The sequence below is a fragment of the Enhydra lutris genome, unplaced genomic scaffold (assembly GCF_002288905.1).
Source record: "Enhydra lutris kenyoni isolate GAN:26980312 unplaced genomic scaffold, ASM228890v2 scaffoldscaffold16, whole genome shotgun sequence".
Classification (NCBI taxonomy): Eukaryota; Metazoa; Chordata; class Mammalia; order Carnivora; family Mustelidae; genus Enhydra; species Enhydra lutris.
In genome coordinates, this window is record NW_019154100.1 from 38,101,079 (window position 1) to 38,122,007 (window position 20,929).

At 35.3% G+C, this 20,929-nt stretch overlaps 2 protein-coding genes across 3 annotated transcripts in view; one reads left to right on the forward strand and one right to left on the reverse strand.

Moving 5' to 3' along the window:
• LOC111147359 (inner mitochondrial membrane peptidase subunit 2) overlaps positions 1 to 20,929 on the reverse strand; it is an 861,050-nt gene that overhangs the window by 435,723 nt on the left and 404,398 nt on the right. The window lies entirely within an intron of this gene.
• Positions 13,194 to 15,320, forward strand: LOC111147357 (leucine rich repeat neuronal 3). The gene has a single exon (XM_022503358.1). It carries the CDS (start codon positions 13,194 to 13,196, stop codon positions 15,318 to 15,320), a length of 2,127 nt encoding a protein of 708 aa, XP_022359066.1.

Sequence of the window (20,929 nt, forward strand, 5' to 3'; positions counted from 1 at the left end):
ATAAATAAATAAAATCTTTAAAAAAATAAATAAAAATAAAAACCTTTTTGCTACCATCCTTTTGCAACATATCTCTGCTTAAAAAGCCATCCTTCCTGAGATCAGTAGAAAAGCAGTTACTTGTGGCACCAATATAGAAAAAACTATTTTTCTTGTTTCTTTGGAGAGGTGGGAGGGGCACATATATTTTCATCATGTGTTCTCATGATTAAGACCAAGGGAGAGCAATGCTTGTAAGATCAGAAACACAAGGCAGCGTGCATGTACCTGGTGCATAGAATCAACCCAAGCTGGAATCACTATTTTCTTTTAACTACATCAGGAATATGGACAGTCTTCAGGTGACTCAAAGACTGGAGACCTCAAAGACTTAGGTTAGGGCATTTGGCTGTCTTCCAAGGAAGAAGAAAATGATTTAAAAATTGCTTGAATTATCGGCTTAATTATCCCAAATGCTTTCATCTGAAATGCAGGATAATTGATAGCAGGTCTCCATGAGACATGCATTTCCAAACCATTGTACTATAAGGCAATACTGTGACTATTTCTTGTCATTCAATCAGGATTGCTAGGGAAACTATCTCCAAATGTAGCTGGAAATGTCTCTGAAGATAAAAGGATGGCATCATATACAAATCATCCCACTGCACTAGCTTCCCAAATAAGCTAGAAGGGACCAATAAGAAGGAGCTTTTTGAAATCAAAAGTATCAAGGAAAAAAGGAAAGCTTATGTAGGAAGAGCTTTCCTCTTCACCCATGTGAAATTTTTAAATACAAATTCATGCATGATGAAATTAATTACCCTACATATCTACTGATAGGAATAAATTGGAACAGAATGGGAAACTTTAGTACAAGAGCTTAGCCAATCACACTGAAGATTTTCTGAACAGAACTAAAGGGATCTTCATATAGACATATACATGCAGGCACACATTTTGCCAAGAGAATAATTATTATTCCCATATAAATACATAAATTATTTTGAGATACAAATAAAAAAATTTTCAAATTCTCTATGAATTTTTAAATGTCTTAGGAATCCTTTCATAGACTACTTCTGATGCTGGTAAAATTCATACCCTACGTGTATGCCATAGTTTGACACACATGTAAAATGTAAACATGATGAAAACCTGAATATATCCTAAAATCTCTATGTAAATTTATCTATCAATAAGACTATATTTACACCAGGGAAAATGTTGGAAGGACTTTGAGCTTATTTATTTAAAAGTATTACAAAAGTTATGTAATTATAGCACTTAAGGGGCATCTTGCTTTAGAAATGAAGTCACTGTAGGTCGCAAGGTCTTTTCTCAATTCTTGGGTTTACAAGCTTTCAGTACACTATTGTCAAAGTACTGTCAATCACCCAAATAGAGATCTATATACTTAATCATAACCTGAAGCAAGCTTTCCATTACTCTGTTCCCAAATTGGAAAATAAGATGATTATACTCCAGTCTAAGATGAGTGAATGTTAAGGATAATGCATAAGTGAGTGCTTTTCCCCAAAGACGCCTACACTCTGGGCTAAACAAATGCTAAATAACAAGGAAATAATAAAAAAAAGTTAAAAAAGCAGATCAGGCAACCAAAATCCACTGGCTCTCACACAATATTGGATGAAGTACTGTTATGCTTTCCTATACAGTTTCTCAATACATGAAGTGATTCTCACAGACTACAAGCTTAAAGAGATGAGTTCTGGCTTAGAAATATCATTTGTTTTGCTAATCATGTACAAAAATCAACTTCACATATAATGCTATTAATGAAGTGCTTGGTTGAGCAAAAACTATAATTAAAAATAAATACAAGTCAGAATTCTTTTCATAATGAGAAATGACAGTATCATGACAAGCTGGTAATTTGTGAGTAAACAGAAATCACTACACCAGTATGAAACTTATGAGACTCAGATTTCATTCTCCACTTCCTAAAAGAAAATTATAAAGGATGAATTTCTGCACTGAAAATTATCTTTCTCGGTTGTCACTATGCTATAACTAGCTTCCACAAATCTCATGTTTTGGGGGTGCCACATTTGGAATAATTTTTTTAAAGAAAACTATCCTGACCCTGTTTTACTTTATTCCTATGCATCTCCCCACATAGCACAAGCCTCAAATCTGAAAACAGTAGAAGAAAAAAAGATAAAATGTCCAAGACTCCCTCGAAATCTGCCTAACAGCATATTTTAAGATTTGGGAGAAAAAAAGAATTGTGCTATTTAAGTTACTCTTGGTTTCTCTAAGAGAAATTCATCCCAAGCTTAATTTCATAAGGGATAGAAATAGTACATGACTTAAGATCTGCAGGAATGTTCTCTGTATTCAAATATAAGGTCTTGAACATGAGAGGGACACAAAATAATATCAAATCTACCCACCTGGTTATTTTTTCATTGTATCTATAGCTATTCCTATCATAAGGACAGGGGAGGATCCAAGCCAGTTTGAGAATCTCAAAATATCTGATGTGAGAATCTGATAATGCCAGAATTTAAGGAAATCCATCTCAATAATAGGATCCATTAACTGCATGGATATCCATTACATTTCAGTACAAATTCTGTCCAATAACAAGACTAATTTTGCTCTAATTAACAGACTTCTGTATAATGGCAACTATGTAGGAAATGTCTATGGGGTTTCAAAGAACATTAATAATCAATTTGGAAACAACAGTGAAAATTTCATTTGAACCCCACACATTTAGCATGGAACTAAGAGAACAATATGGTTTATCTAACTGGCACAACAAAACTAGACCCAGAAAATGGTTTTTTTTTTTCTAGCTCCCACTGGGCTGCCTTTGAAATTTCATTTGCATATTTTCCCCCATAGGAGAAACAAATAAGAAAAACCAGTGTACCCATCCAGTGAGAGGGAACACCTTTCCGAATAGATAATGAAGTGATGCGAGCTATGTTAATAAACATTTGAGAGAAAGTAGAGTTTGCTAGTATTAAAGGATAAACCGAAGAATATTCCAGGAAGCGCCGTCACTGACAGGCACTTGGAGAGAGACTTTTATAGAGAAAGTGCGGGAGCAAAGACAGAGAATTATTGATTGACTCTGGTTTAAAGCCGACTTGGCCGTTTCTGATTGGTTTCAATTTTATAACCTTGAGGCATCGACTAGCTTAGATTTTGGTTTGCTTGCATGGGGCCCTGGTAACCTTAGGGCCACTTCAGTCTAACTGCCTCCTTGTTTAATTAATTTAACAAAGTTAAAGGTTAAGATGGGGCTTCAGAAGCAAAATGAAGGATCTGAATGTACATCTGAGGGAGAGTGATCTGGCAAGTCATTTAACCTTTTTGGCCCTATATATAAAAAGTAAGGGTAATGACAGTGTCTACAAAAAGAGCGGATCCGAGGACTACCTGTGAGAATGCACGTAAGGTGTGAGACCAGTGACACCCAGGATATGTGTGGCATTGATGTATTATTATTAACTGCGACCACTAAACCCACTCTCTTCCTGAGCATTTCCTTTTTCCCTGCTCCATCCTTTAGGGGGCTAACATTGACCATGAAGGCTGAGTGCTATCCTACCCCACTTGGGGATTCTTCCCACTTTGTAATCCAGAAACCAATCTGGATTCGGTCAGAGCCAAGGGAAATGGACCTAACTGCGGCAGGCCTGTAGACTGAGATGGTGGGGGAATCTGCACTAGAAAGAATGCCCAAAGTCTCTCCATATTTTCAATAGTCCTTTAGAATAAGCCACCTTTGCATGAGTCATTTCACATCTGAGGGCCTCCACTATTTTATTTCTAAGAGAGGATGGATGGTTCAGAAAGTGAGGTTTTTGGAGCCCATTCAGGATCAGATGCTATGGTCGGGAAAGCCAACCTGGGTACCATCTAGATCTTTCTAGATGTCTGCCTTCCCATACTCTCCAACACCACCCTACCTCATGTGCTCACCAGAATAGATCTTCTCTCCTATGTTTGACTTAATGTAAATACAGGTGAGACTTTATGTGAACAAGAATTTATGTGAAGGGTTTCACAACTGAAATGAGGTTGAGAACCAATGGATCTCTATATCCATTTCCACCTAAGAATTTGCAACACCAAAAATATGCTGATTTTATATGATACTACCAAATATATCCAGGTGGCTAAAACTTCAATAGTATCAAAAATCCCTACCTTTCTGGGTGCCTGGGTGGCTCAGTCGCTTACACATCTGCCTCTGACTCAGATCATAATCCCGGGGTCCTGAGATCAAGCTCTACATGAAGACCCTGGGTCCTGGGATCAAGCTCTGTACCAAGCCCCACATGATGCTCCCTGCTCAGCAGGGAGTCTGCTTCTCCCTTCCCCACTTCCCCTCCCCCAGCTTGTGCTTGCTCTCTCTCTCTCTCTCTCTCTCTCTCTCCTTCTCTCTCTTTCTCACTCTCAAATAATCTTTTTTAAAAAAATCCCTAGATTTCAATTTAGCAAATAATTATAATGGTTGTATTTGTATATATGTCAGTATTAATAGTTACTGACAACTTATTTTTCAATTAAGGAACCTAATCCGGGCAATTTATTTACCCTTTGGTTAGTGTGCCTTAATTTGATGATTAAAGTAACTCTCTTCTTTATTTACTACTGTGTAGAAATAAACATGAAATGAAGTAGGAATAACCCCAGATAATTAATCTGACAGCATTTAAAAACCTCATGACTAAAGTTCACTGACCCTAATGTTTTAATAACATAGATCTACAGTACTAAATGTAAACTCACTATCAGTTAAATACAATGGTTTAAATTGAATAAGTCACAACTATTTTTAGACATCATTTTAAAAACCTTTCATGCTCACAGAGAAATATACACCTTTTAGAATGGTAAGGAACCGTAACTACCATATAACTACCATATAACCAATTTCTAAATTTAAATGATCCATAACTTGAGGTACAGGAAAGTAAGATGTCCTTTCCACAATTATAAAATCATCTAATAAACCTTACCCATGTTTCATATCACAAAGCGAATTTTCTTCCTCTGTATTGATTTTTTTAAAGATTTTATTTATTTATTTGACACAGAGAGAGATCACAAGTAGGCAGAGAGGCGGGCAGAGAGAGAGGGAGAAGCAGGCTTCCCGCTGAGCAGAGAGCCCGATGCGGGGCTTGATCCCAGGACCCTGAGACCAGGACCCTGAGATCATGACCTGAGCTGAAGGCATAGGCTTAGCCCACTGAGCCACCCAGGCACCCATGTACTGATTTTGTTTTTATTAACAGATAAATACTATAAAATAACATTCATTAAACTATTCTAGTTACCATTATCTCCTTCCTGGAAGTTGACCTATAAATTCAAGCAATTAATTAGTTTCGAAAAACTGGAAAATAAATATTTCTCAAGGAAAAATGAATACCCTTTTACAGGAATGCATTTAGTATAATTCAAGAACACTTTTGGGATATGGAACCTTCAATTAAAATTGAAGAAAGATTGAGTATTACAACAAAGGAATATAAAGTCAGATAATGGAAAAACAGAATTTAAGTTCCTTACACAAATGAACTTGGCTAGCAATTTGCTATAGAAGAAAAGGAAAAACTGGGCTTTAATGTAGCCATGGCAACTTCCTATCTCCACTAATTTTTGAACTTAAATATCTAAATGTTTTTCTTCTTCAGGCTCTATAGTCTTTATAATACATAAAATGAGGTACAGAGAAGAAGGCACACTTTGTGTGCTTTAGCATTATAAAAATTCATCTGACAGTGGATTTTAAATCTTCTCCCCCCTCCCCACCCCTTGTTTCCCTAGTATACTTCAGTTGATTTTTTAAATCAGTATCGTAACAGAACACAGAACATTCAGGCTGCTTCTGTGGGAAGCAGAAGTACCCCTCCTGGGTACATCCACAGAGAAGTGCATACACTTTCACTGTGTCAAATCTGTTGTATGGCATCCTTTGCTATCCACACCTTCGATAACTGAGAACTTGGAGAGTAGATATTACATCTGATTTATTGCTGACTCTCCAGCATCTACAACAGTGCCTGCCAAAACATAGCTGTTCAATAATGTTTCTTAAGTGAATAAAATTCCACATCTTAAAAACTTTTTCTAAAAAGGGGCACCTGGGTGGCTCAGTGGGTTAAAGCCTCTGCCTTCGGCTCAGGTCATGATCTCAGGGTCCTGGGATCGAGCCCCGCATCGGGCTCTCTGCTCAGCAGAGAGTCTGCTTCCTCCTATCTCTCTCTGCCTGCTTCTCTGCCTACTTGTGATCTCTGTCAAATAAATAAATAAAATCTTTAAAAAAAAAAAAAAACTTTTTCTAAAAAGTCTTCTCAACCACTACCCCCCCCACACAAAAAAGCCTTAACTGTCAAATTATATTCCATCGATGAGAAATAATCTTTAATCTTCCAAGTTTTCACAAATCTTAAACCAGATTACAAATGAAAACACACTGACTGATGCAGTAGGCCCTCTGCAATTATTTAGGGAAAGAAAATAGAAGAATAAATGAAAGGGTAGATAAATGATAAGCTCTAATGAGGGCTGATGTTAAACTTGTAGGACTCATTCGTTCAAGTTATTTAAAAGAGGCTTTATATAATTCATTCCCTGGAGATGTCTGTTTTCATTCCTGGAGACGTGTCATTAACATTATCTTCTGAAGTTTTATAGTATTCAATTATAATTTATTTGCTTTAATATATAATAAAGGTTCAGTTGTGTTTAAAACTAAAAGGTACAAAAATTATCTGAAATAGTTTTGCTTTAAAAAAAAAAACAACTGGGGGTGCCTGGGTGGCTCAGTGGGTTAAGCCTTTGCCTTCGGCTCAGGTCATGATCTCAAGGTCCTGGGATCGAGCCCCGCATTGGGCTCTCTGCTCAGGAGAGAGCCTGCTTCCTTTCCTATCTCTCTGCCTGCCTCTCTGCCTACCTGTGATCTCTCTGTGTCAAATAAATAAATAAAATCTTAAAAAAAAAAAAAACTGAAAAGAAGCTTGTTAATTATGAGTTGGTCCTAAGAATAGGACCATATACATGAATGTTCACCCTAAAAAAGGGGAATCAGTAAATGACAATGTATACAATGTTAGTAACAATACACACCGTTAGTAAAATTAGCTTATGTGGCTTATTTACCTTATTTTTAAAAAGATTCTTTTATTTATTTGAGAGAGAGGGAGAGAGAGCATGAGCAGTGGAAAGGATCAGAAGAAGAGGAAGAAATAGGCTACCCCCTGAGCAGAGACACTGATGCGGGGCTTGAGCCCAGGACCCCGGGATCATTACCTGAGCCAAAGGCAGGCACTATACCAGCTTAGCCACCCAGATGCCCCAATTATTTACTATATTTTAAAGAAGACAAATAAAATACCTTGCCTATATGTTATCTACTTTATATCTAGCCATTCATAATGTAATATTTATTGAAGACTTATGCTTCAGTCCCTATGCTAGGCTCCAAAGCAAGCTACGGTCCTAAAACCTTTAAAATACAAATTGAAATACTAATTTTTTGAAGTACAATTTTCCTACTCTTATTTTAGAAGAAAAAATTTCCCAGTATATTGATGGAATATGGGAAATTATGGAAGTAAACCAATAATCATGAGACGTAAGTTTTCTAAGCTTGAAAATATTTTTTAAGTTTATTATTTTTTTCAATGCATTCAAAAAGTTAAAATGGGAGAGGGAAAGATGGGGGAGAGATAGGCTAAAAGTGAGAGGGTCCATGGCATTAAAATTCTCAAAAAATGAAAATGGGATTAAATTGGTCAATTTATTTTGAAGGAATATATTTAGCTTAATATATTTTAAAATTTTTATATAGCTGCATGAGGGTTTTAGAGGGGGTGGGGGGTTAGAAGGGCCTGGTGGTGGGTATTAAGGAGGGCATGTATTGCATGGAGCATGGGTGTGGTGCATAAACAATGAATCTTGGAATACTGAAAAAATAAAATAAAATTTTTAAAAAAAATTTAAAAAAGAAGAAAATCTCTCCTAAAATCAATACCATCATTATAATTATTTAGCCCAAATCCCAAAATGGCCAACAGCAGAAACCATTTTCTCAGCAATAAAGCCAAAATGTGGCTTTAAAGAACAGCTATGTTTTCAAATCATTGCCTATAAAGTAAACCATTTTCTGTTTTGCTAGTGGATGCTTTGTAATACAATTGTGATATTTATACTTTTTAACTATCAGACAATAAAAAAAAAATCCTTAAGAATTTGGGGGTATATCTGTTTCTCTTTATTCTGTTCCGGCTGTGTTGCTTATTGGTAGTTACTTGGGAAGAAAAAAAAGTCATTTTCATCACTATTCTATATGCTATCATCCAATACAAATTATAGAAAGACACATTTGTGAGTTATTATTTTGCACATATTTGATTAATGACCCCTACACTGGAGGTCCTGGGTTAGGTACTAAACACCAATCAAATGTGCTAACATAATCAAATCAAAAGGAAGTTGAACACAGCCCGTAATAATATAATCTCATAATCTGGGGAAGGAATAATAATCAAATAATCTCATGTCTGATAAGAGTAATAATCTAATGTCTGACAATTTTATATTCCGTAGAATCCAGGAAAAGTCTCCCAGCACAGGGGTTTGGGGGCTAAGATTGTGCCAAGGGCCATGAGACTCAAGAGGCCTGTGATATATAGTCTTTACTAAAGCAGTTATGTCAAATTATCTATGTTCACAAGCAAATTGCAGAACCATAACTTGTACTTCCAACTTTTTGTTAATAACAAAGCAAAGGAACTGACCCGCAGATTTGGGGGTCTGTATTCTTCTGACAGTCATATTTCTCATTGTAGTGTACTGGCATTTTGGTTGTGTCCCTTGTGAGTTTGCTTAGTGTGAACCACACACTAATCACTCTTAGTAGATTGATAAAATTAATTTTCCAACCTTGAAAAGCTGAACACCAAGGGAATGACAGCTCTGCTGAGAAATAAAATCACTATAATACCCTTTCATTAGGATTATTTCATCTCATCTCTATGTATGTATGCAGTGTGGATTATTAGAAAGAGATGCCTAGGCCTAAAGACAAAACCTGGGTTCTACTGTCACCCCTCATTTATTAGCTGTGTGATCTCTGGCTGATAGGTCTCAAATACCCTTACATTAAAAAAAGAGGGGGCGGAATTAAAGTTAACTCCCCATCAACGCAACAAAGTCCTTATTAACATAAAATAAACAATGAATAAGAAAAGGCTTTGAAAACCAGAAAACACTACGATATGAGATATTATTACTGCCTCACTGTTCTGCAAACAATCTATGCCAAAAAGTCCATTAGTGAAAGCATCATAATAATTTCCAAAGACATGAGAAAAAAAAATCAATATTACAATGAAGAAAAGCTAAATTTCCACACCTTCCATTGTGCTTCTCATACTAACAATTTCTTCCTACAGATCTGGAGAAATAAAATTTGACCTTGCTCACTATTATCACAACTCTCCTTATTTTCAAAGGCTTCCAGAATAAATCTAGTTCAAATGTGGTTGTATCTGACATATAGTTATATAGATAATGAAATGAGGTCAGAAAAGAGTTTCTAATTAAATAAAGATATAAATTGAAGAAAAGAGAAGAATAATTTCAAACTAAAAAGTGGCATTATTGGGCATTATTAGGTTAATGTGCCCCAAAAGAAGGTTTGATCTTAAATATTTTTAATCCTCTAGATAACATACGGATATAGGCCTCTCTTTGCTCAACTGGTGAAAGTTGATTTAACTGATTAATTGGCAGAAGTTATGCTTTCTTAGTTCTCAACTGACTGATTTATGGAAACACGCAGAAATGTATTTTGTACCTTGTACCTTAGGCTGTTTCTTCACTTTGGGAAGAAAGAGGAAGTAGATTTCTATTTCAGTTGTAGTCAGGTATCCTTCCTATGTGCTCCCATATCAGCTGTACAATGAATTGTAACCATCTGTTTACTTGTGCTTCCCCCTCCAGACTAAAAACTTAAGGAGGGAAGAGAACATGTCCGGGCCATTTTTTTTTAACCTCTAGCTATTGACCCAGTAACTGGAACACAGAAGGTACTCATTAAATGCTGACTGAAAAAATTAAGGAATAAACTGAAGACATAATGTTAGATTGACTTTTCTTTAAAGTCCAATGTGTTCCTTTGGATTATATTAAAATTTAGTCTTTGGATTTTAGTAATATTGCAACATACATTCTGAGTAATAGATTTATGCAAGTTGAAGCAGCTGAATACTGAAATTAGTAAATTAAACAGATTGAATTGCTTAAATTATATGTAGAGAAGATGAATATATACATTTATTAATATAATTCATTTATGCTTTCACTGGAAACATTTCTGGAGAATCTACTACATTCTAATTACCATGCCTGGGAGCTGGGAATGGAAAGGCAGGCAGGCTTCGGGATCTCAGGGAGATAAACACTTGGTGAGCCAGAGAATCAAGTAAATATTCTGACAGAGGTGTGTGCTAGGACCATGGGATCACTGCGGAGGGCAGTGAGGTACAGGGACCGCTGGAGGGGAGGGCTTATACAGAAGGCTTCAGGGAGAGTTGATGCTTGACCTGAGGTTTGACGTAACAGTAAGAGTTAACTCACAACAAAGAAACAGGAATTTCAGGCAGCGAGATGAGGTACCCAGAGCACTGCTGACAGAGGGAAGGCCATATGCAGAGTGGCAGAAGGTGAGGAACAGATACAGAGAAAGAGAAGAGACACCACAGATTGTGGAGGGTCCTATGGGCCAAGGATTTCTCAGGAATCTTCATTGAAGAAGGAGCTGTATTGGATTCACTCCTCAAGGGGCTCAGAGTCTACTTGAAAGAGATTAAGAATAATAGCCAAAAGAAGGTCCAGTTTAAAAAAACAAAACAACAAAAAAGGACTCAGCCGTTAAAAAAAAAAAAAAAGGAATCTTGCCATTTGCAAACAACGTGGATAGACCTAGAAGATACTGTGCTAAGTGAACTAAGTCACACAGAGAAAGACAGATACCATATAATTTCACTTATATGTGAAATCTAAAAAGCAGAACAAATAAAAAACAACAGCAAAAAAACACAAATAGACTCATAGGTACAGGGACTATACTGGTGGTTGCCAGAGGGGAGGGGAGTGGGGAGATGGGTGAAATAAGTGAAAGGAATTAAGAGGTATGAACTTCCAGTTATAAAGTAAATCAGTCATAGAGATGAAGAGTTCCACATAAGGAATATAGTCAATAAATTGTAATAACTGAGTATGGCAACAGATGAGAACTACACGTATCATGATGAGCATTTTGTTACGTATATAACTGTTGAAGCACTATGTTGTATACCTGAAGTGAATATAACATTGTATGTCAACCATACTTCAATTAAAAATAAAAAAATAACTAAAAAATGGAATTTTAGATCCTCAAATAGATGAAGTGATGAAAAAAACGCAAAGACACTTTTAATTCAAGATAATTAGCAATCTGAACTTTATGATCCAGATTTCAGATAAAATCACATCTCAGGGCACCTGGCTAGCTCAGTCAATAGAGCATGTGACTCCTGATTTGCAGTTTGAGCCCCATGTTGAGTGTAGAGGCTACTTCAAAATAAAACCTTAAAAAAAAAAATCACATCTCTTAAAGGATAAGAGAAAAATTAGGTTTGACTTTGAGCAGTAAATTTTTTGATTTTGGAAAATAATTTTTTTTTTTTTTTTGCTTAAAAAATGTTTCTCTCTCTCTCTAGAGACTACATCTCCAAAAATATTTATCCCTGTTGTTGAAACACCCATCTTCTCTTAGAATGAGTCAACAGTATTTACAAAATGATCATTCAGCAGACCACCATTGCTGGGAGGCAAAAAGTCCCAGAATGAAGAGTCCAGGCCGGCTCCAGCCATCCTGGACATTTGCAGGAAGAGCTCACCAGCAGTCCAATTGATGGAGTGTATATGCAAAATTAGTGTGGTATTTAAAAATATGGCACATATTGAAACTGCAACTTGATTTTGGATTGCTTATTTTTATGTGATAAAGACATCAGTATCTATTTAAAGGAAGGAGTACTTAAGTGCCTGTTTTACTGATGTAATAAAGTTACTTTTTCACTGTTAGTGACTAATGGAATGTAAGTTATTTTCAGGGAAAAATAAAACAGTCAAACATTAATCTGCATTTCAGTAAAGAATGACAGTATGCAGGCACATCTATGGCAAGTTAGACAATCTCTTCCAAATACTGGAAAATTCAAGTCACTTTATACAAAGGAGATTATAGAAAGAAACATGAATGAAAATGGGAAATCCAGCTAAATACTACTACCTCTAGTTCACTGCATAAACATGAATTTGGTTCTAAATGTTGTCTCCTGGGAACCTGAGAAACCACAGGCTATATCATTTGACTGTAACCTAACAATATTATTTGCTTATAAGCATTTAATTTTTCTTCTCTAAGAGAAAAAAAGCAAGACATCACCTTTGAAAGGTTTTTTTTCTTTTTCCCTATAACTATTTGTCAAAGAGAATGACAAATATAATAAACAAAATGACCAGGCATAAACAAGTGAAGGTTGGAAATAAAGGAAAAATTCTGGAAGCATATTCATTATGTTTACTATAACATCAGCCTTCTAACGATTCAATTTCTCAGCCTGTCCAATGTGTAGGCCAAAGGCAGTCACAAGGACAGCGTCATCAAAACATAGTGAATTAATCATAAACTCTAAACAATATCATATGTCAGATAATCATAGTTAATTAATGGAGATTTAATTATGGCATTTTTCCCTCTTTGGACTAACTCTTCTTCTCTTTTTTCTTTTATGTTCCATTTTATTATAGTCAGCATCATGCTGCTATTCCTGCAAGTACTGAACAAGTATGGGATTTGAATATTACACTCCTAAATAAATGAATTGCTCAATTTCCTGTAACCATCTATACATACTCCATCTTCAAAAAGTGTATCAGTATTCTATCATAAAGGAGATAGTGATCTTTTTTCCAACATGCATGACATTTCTGGACAAGACAATTGTGGCACCAGCACGTGTTTCCATGAAGAAAAACTCTGCAGTTTTACAGCATTCATCATTTGACAAATGCAACTATTTTCCTTATCAATCAAGTCTTACTTAACTTCCTAGCAGTGACTGTGGAATCCTTGAGGGCCCATTAAATTTCTGAAGAAGAAAGCTAAGATGAAGGACATGCCACTCCGAATTCATGTGCTACTTGGCCTAGCTATCACTACACTAGTACAAGCTGTAGATAAAAAAGTGGATTGCCCACAATTATGTACATGTGAAATCAGGCCTTGGTTTACACCCAGATCCATTTATATGGAAGCATCTACAGTGGACTGCAATGATTTAGGTCTTTTAAATTTCCCAGCCAGATTGCCTGCTGACACACAGATTCTGCTCCTACAGACTAACAATATTGCAAAAATTGAATACTCCATAGACTTTCCAGTAAACCTCACCGGCCTGGACTTATCTCAAAACAATTTATCTTCAGTCACCAATATTAATGTAAAAAAGATGCCTCAGCTTCTTTCTGTGTATTTAGAGGAAAACAAACTAACTGAGCTGCCTGAAAAATGTCTGTCTGGACTGAGCAACTTACAAGAACTCTATATTAATCACAACTTGCTTTCTACAATTTCACCCGGAGCCTTTATTGGCCTCCATAATCTTCTTCGACTTCATCTCAATTCAAATAGATTGCAGATGATCAACAGTAAGTGGTTTGATGCTCTTCCCAATCTGGAGATCCTGATGATTGGGGAAAATCCAATCATCAGAATCAAAGACATGAACTTTAAGCCGCTTATCAATCTTCGCAGCCTGGTTATAGCTGGTATAAACCTGACGGAAATACCAGATAATGCCTTGGCTGGACTTGAAAACTTAGAAAGCATCTCTTTTTATGACAACAGGCTTATTAAAGTGCCCCATGTTGCTCTCCAGAAAGCTATAAACCTCAAATTCTTGGATCTAAATAAAAATCCCATTAATAGAATACGGAGGGGTGATTTCAGCAATATGCTACACTTAAAAGAGTTGGGAATAAATAATATGCCTGAGCTGATTTCCATCGACAATCTTGCTGTGGATAACCTGCCAGATTTAAGAAAAATAGAAGCTACAAACAACCCACGGTTGTCTTACATTCACCCAAATGCATTTTTCAGGCTACCCAAGCTGGAATCACTGATGCTCAACAGCAACGCCCTTAGTGCCCTCTACCATGGTACAGTTGAGTCTCTGCCAAACCTCAAGGAGATCAGCATACACAGCAATCCCATCAGGTGTGACTGTGTCATCCGTTGGATTAATATGAACAAAACTAACATTCGATTCATGGAACCAGACTCACTATTCTGCGTGGACCCACCTGAATTCCAAGGCCAAAATGTTCGGCAGGTGCATTTCAGGGAAATGATGGAAATCTGTCTCCCTCTTATAGCTCCTGAGAGCTTCCCTTCTAATCTGGATTTAGAATCTGGGAGCTATGTTTCCTTGCATTGCAGAGCTACTGCAGAGCCACAGCCTGAAATCTACTGGGTAACACCTTCTGGTCAAAAACTCTTACCTAATACTCTGAAAGACAAGTTCTATGTCCATTCTGAAGGCACACTAGATATAAACGACATAACTCCAACAGAAGGGGGTCTATATACTTGTATAGCAACTAACCTGGTTGGTGCTGACTTGAAGTCTGTTATGATCAAAGTAGATGGTTCTTTTCCCCAGGATAACAACGAATCCTTAAATATTAAAATAAAAGATGTTCAGGCCAATTCAGTTCTAGTGTCTTGGAAAGCAAGTTCTAAAATTCTCAAATCCAGTGTTAAGTGGACCGCCTTTGTCAAGACTGAACATTCCCATGCTGCCCAGAGTGCCCGAATACCATCTGATATCAAGGTATATAATCTTACTCATCTGAACCCATCAACTGAGTACAGAATTTGTATTGATATCCCCACCATCTATCAAAAAACCAGAAAACAATGTGTAAATGTCACCACAAAAGGTATGAACCCTGATCGAAAAGAATATGAAAAGAGTAACACCACAACCTTTATGGCCTGCCTTGGAGGCTTTCTGGGGATTATTGGTGTGATATGTCTTTTCAGTTGCCTCTCACAAGAAATGAATTGTGATGGTGGACATGGCTATATGAGGAATTACGTACAGAAACCAACCTTCACATTCAGTGAGCTTTATCCTCCTCTTATCAACCTCTGGGAAACAGGCAAAGAAAAAAGTACAGCACTGGAAGTGAAAGCAACTGTTATAGGTGTGCCAACAAATATGTCCTAAAAACAACTAACTAAACCTACTTCAAAGAAAAACTAAGACTGCAGCTGTGCTTGAAAAATTAAAAAAAGAAAAAAAAGCAGAGAAATATGGCTTTCTAGAAAGAAGTTTAAGCTTCACCAATGCTGCTCCAGACCAAGGGAAATATGTACAAGTTCAGCATTTTAATTAACTGGCTTCAAAGGATACTGTGGCAACCAAATAAAATAATTCCATTTTCTAGAACTTTCATGTAACTTTTATGTCTGGACTACAGTTAAAGTGGACAAAACATTTCTGTATTTTTTTTAAGTATATAAGAGTAGTTGAACTGAGCAATACCTCCTCCTGTGTTGTATTACACATATTAGCCACGAGTTTTTGCAGTGACTAGGTAACTTGAATTGACACGTGGTGTAATAAAATGGACAAATTCTGTAGAGTAGACACAGTGAGTATGTGGGCCTCTTTTATAAGAAAAAAATACATTTTGGATTAAAATCAATTGCTTTTGTCTTGTTTTTGTTTCTAAATAAAGAATAATTTCTGGGAAATGTCATCTGATCAGGTATCATTTAAATGATATTTTTTAAAAGTGTTTTTCCATAATGAAATTTTGAATGCTAAGGCACTTTTTGGGTTCTGTAATTATATTTTTATAAAGCACAAAAATGAATTTAGAGCACTTTATCTGTACTGAAAGGCAATAACAACACTCTATTTAACCCTTTATTGACCAAAACAAATCCTCAAGGATATCATGCATTCAGTTAAATATTTTCTTAACAAGCAGGTTTTAGAGTAGGTTTAATTGGTAAGTTCACATAATGTAAATCCAATATCTGAGGAACTGGAAGTTTCATTTTAATAATTAGTAGTAGCTCAAATGTAAGCTGCTTGCTTTGCAGAAAATATTGCCAATTTTTGGTAGGATTTATGATTTAGGTCTACTTTTCAAATCTCTGATTCTGAACACCTGATGTGCTTCACTGCAGTAATAAGCAAATAATCTAATAATTTTCTGTGTTGCAAATCTAACAACTAAACATGTTTCACATGGACCCAAAAGAGAGAGGTTTTTATACTTATATAGCAACTAACCTAGTTGTGCTGACTTGAAGTCTGTTCTGATCAGACTGAATGATTCTTTTCCCCAGGATGACAACGAATTTTAGATTTTAGAAGACTAGGATTTTCCAAGATTAGAATTTTAAAATTTTACTTTAAGCATATGGGATTATTAGTAGAATAAGTTTATCAGGTTCAATTTTATAAAATTTTGCCTTTTATTTGGCTCACCCCCATATAAAAATGACATAAATCAGATAATTCCAGAGTTTAATAAAAATTTGAGAACAAAGTTTTGATAATACAAGAAAAAGCTTCTAAGACTAATTTAGAGGAAAAGAGGGGCATCTGGGTGGCACAATCAACTGGACATCCGATTCTTCGTTTTGGCTCAAGTCATGAACTCAGGGTTGTGATATCAAGCCCCACATCGACTGTAAACTCAGTACAGAGTCTGCTTAAGTTTCTCTCTCCCTCTCCCCTCCTCACCACACACATGTTCTCTCCCTCCCTCCCCTCTTCCTCTGTCTCTCTCCCCCTCAAAAAATAAACTTTTTTAAAAAGAAAAGAAAAATATTAAGTGTAGTTCTCTATGACTATATTTAAAACACCTAAAAAACACAGCTTAAAACATGAGGATCACTGAAGTGACAAAAACATTACTAAATAAAGAATCTAAAATAGGAAATATAAAGATTTCACTTGGAGAAAATAACTAAAATTTTTTAGGGTTTTAAGTCATATTTCCAAACAAAAACCTACAGTCCTGCAAAATAAATATATTTGTGAACAAAAAAAAAAAAAATCCTGAGATAATAAAAAATCATCTAAGATAATAAGCCATACTTTTTATAGGCAAATCACTTATCTCTACAAAGCTATAAGGCTTCTATGTTAATTGTTGTTGTGCCTGCTCATAATCAAGTGTTTAACTTTTCTTACAATAACTTGCTGCATGTTATCAACATGTCACTGGCCTGTAAACATTTCCAGCACTGTAGTCATACCAATTTATTTGTTAATGTAGACATTTGCTTTTATGGTAGCTTTGACAGCTTCTAATTAAATCCTGCTGTTTTTGACAATCTGGAAGGTAATTGTTATGAACTCTTTAAAACAAAAGGACAAACTGTGTTAATTTTAACACATCCAAAATATCAAACTTGCTAATTCAGTGTGTTTCCCAAATGAAAATTATATACCCTGATGAATCACTATCACCCAGAGGCTGACATTAGAATTTATCAATAAGACATGCTCATACATCATGAGATGTTTCAGCACCCTGGACAGAGCTTTTTAAAGCCGGGCTATTTGTCAAAAATATAGGAGCTGAAATATGACCTATTAGGAGGCAGGTATTGATAGGTCAGCAAAAACTTGCTCAGGTATCTTGTATGTTTCTTTTGAACCTACCTGCCTGAAGGACTATAACAAACAGCGTAGAGCTTAAAATGCATTTCAAGCTATATTTTTCTCAGAAAAATTGTAGCAAATAAGCACTCTGAACAGTCGCCTAACAGTGGACACTGAAATGAAGTATTTTTGTTACAGCCAAATAAATACAGACGCTCAAAGCAAATCATGATCCTATTTACTTGCTTAAAATTTCATCTAAATTGCCAGTGAGAGCAAAAAGACGTTTGCTTCAATAATAAGAATGTATTTCATATTCCCTATGTTATATTCTAAGCCTCACATAAAATTAAGCACTAGTCCAAGTACTCAAACATATAACCTACAATTTGGTGATACCATACAGCTGCAATGGCAAACTTTACCTATAAAAAAATAAAACTCTAAAGTTTTACCACTGTGAATGTGACAGATTCACAATCTTCTCACCTTGTATGGAGAAAACATTTTTCGCAAAAATGATTTTAAAGGAATTATATATCTTCTAATTTATACTATATAATAAAATTCAAATTTTCTGAAAATAAGCATGTCTAGTTGAATACAAATAATGTATAAAAAAGCAAAATGTGTCATTGTCAGCAAAGCCAACCAACAACACGCTGCCAGTCATGTGCTATTTTGCCTAGGAAAGAAATGAAATCCATTTATGGTACATATATCTATCTTTTGATACTTGTTTCCATTCTTAAAATTTAATTCTAATTAGATAAAAAGTTTTTAAGCAAAATTACATATCAGAAAGCATAAGTTTAAAATTATCATTCTTTAATCTATTTACTTAACTGTACTTTCTTTGGTTACTTCCAATAAATATTTACTGCATGGCTATTATTCACTGGAAAAACAGAAGTGAACAGGACAAATTTTTCACCATTAAAGGGCTTATATTCTACTGGATTACATGCTGGTTATGTATCGCTGCTTTCACAAGTATGTGTTAATGATGTTGTCTAGAGGATTCTTCCTAGTGTCAATACATACTTTTAAAGAATGATAACACTCAAAAAAAAATCACAGTTTTTTTTAAATCTAAAAGGGTTTTACTTATATTGATATAAGAACTTAATTCAAATTTATTATGGATTTTAACACACACACACATACGCTCACACACAAATACCAGCCTAATACTATCCTTAAACTGGTTAAGTCAAGAGGCATGTCTACTTACTATGAAGGAAAACCTTAAAATTTCATAGATTTAGCCTTTCATATGAAAAATCAGGAGTGATATGTGAGTAACAAATAAAGCCAATAATAAAAAACTAAAAGTTTAAAAAGATATGTTTGCTAAAGAAAGGGAGAACTGCAATGAAATATCCTCACAGCCATTGTCAAGTATCAGAAAAAAAAAAAATCCTCATTGTATATGTCACTATTAAACAACATCTTCAGGATTATCCCAGTGTTGGCAGTCTAGGAGATAGTTAATAGTGAGTAGTGATTAAACTGTGGCTACATTTTCTTTGATCCAATCTCAATCTCTCCCACTCTCTCTCTCTCCCTCTCCCCCCTCCTTCCCATAACGAATTATAACAAATAAGTAAAAGTTTTTTTAAAGCATATACTTGCCAGATATGATTACTATATTAACAACCCAAAGGGTCATTAACTACAATGATCTTCTTCTCTACCACCTTATCAGATGATAATATTCTCACTCTTAGTTCTACAACTGTACGCTCTATCATTTTACCCTGACTGATGCATTGCTAACTAAGTCATTGCTTGGGATCATGTCAATATTGTAGTGGAATGAAAGAACCATGCCTAGAATCAAGATGTTATAATCAGCACCATGGAGCTCAGGAAAAAGAAAGAAACTAATTGGGCTTTCAACACAATAGTGGCTGCTTTTGTGTGTTCATTTGTAAAATGAGGACTCTATCTGTTATTAAGGGTGACCACTACTTTGATTTACCTTATTCCTCTGAAGCAAGGGAAAAATAAAAACACTATTTGTTCATAGGAATAAAGTAAAAAAATCAGAGTTCATTCTGAAAGTCATAACACACATATTCAACCCTAAGAAAAGTAATTTAAAGATAAATGTTTCAAAAAGATTATTCCAGTGAAATATAGATTATTTCCCAAATCTGGCTTAAATATTTTATTAATAACATCACAGACCTGCTCTTGAATTGACTAGTAAACATTCAGCATGCTCAGGTAAGAAGATCATATGAAATGGAACACAATTCCTTTTTATTCCTAGTGAAAACAGACAAGTCCACAGAGATTTGAATTTACTACTCTGGTTCAGTTTACATGCACATCAGAGGGCTCCTAAAGCTATGTTTGAAATAAGCCATATAGTTAATACCAACTAAGGGGTTAGATACATCAAAGATATATCAATACAACTTTCTCCTAAGAGTGAACTGAGGTATTCAAATAGGTAATACATTCAGAGCAAATTTCATATATGATTTCAAAATTATTGTCGAGTGGCTCAAAGTAACAAAGCATAGCACAGAGAGTTATGGTTGACCTTGGCAAGTCTTTCACGAGAATGAACTATAATAGAATTCAAAGACCTCATGGTACTTTCTGTGCTTATATTTGTCTTTTCTGACTCTAATATATCATCAAAAAAACTAATCGTACTATGTGACCAATGTAAGGAAAATCCAGCTTCTCATTAAAACATATGGTTCAGTGTCTGAAGTTATTGATTCAAAATCCAATTGCAATATCCATTTATATTGTTTACTAGTCACTGGACAAATAACAGAGCAAGCTTGGGACATAAATTGACTATCCTAATCCTAGCATTGAGAGAATGAAAGTATTAGAAAAACAAACAAAAAAACCTCCCTGTCATTTGTGGTACCAGATTCAGAGCTGGTAAAGAGAAATAGTTCTTAAACCATGACAGTTATCAATATTAAAGCAATATGGCCAAACACACCAAAGAGTTCTTCAAAAGAATATTTTATAAAGGTGAAATTATTATGAAATTTATTATGAGAAATTTATTATGAGAAGTCAGACACCTCTGTTAAGCATTCTTTTCATAATAGTTGCAGACACAAGTCACATACTCAATAAAGAACATGAAAACATGTCTCCAAAAGAATCTTAAGTCTTCTAAGTTCCGCTTCCCTGTTTACCAGTTGGTTAACCAATAAGCCAACATTCATGTA

Bases quoted from the DNA above. Each gene is read 5' to 3' on its own strand.
- LOC111147357 (XM_022503358.1), top strand. From the start codon at position 13,194: ATGAAGGACATGCCACTCCGAATTCATGTGCTACTTGGCCTAGCTATC.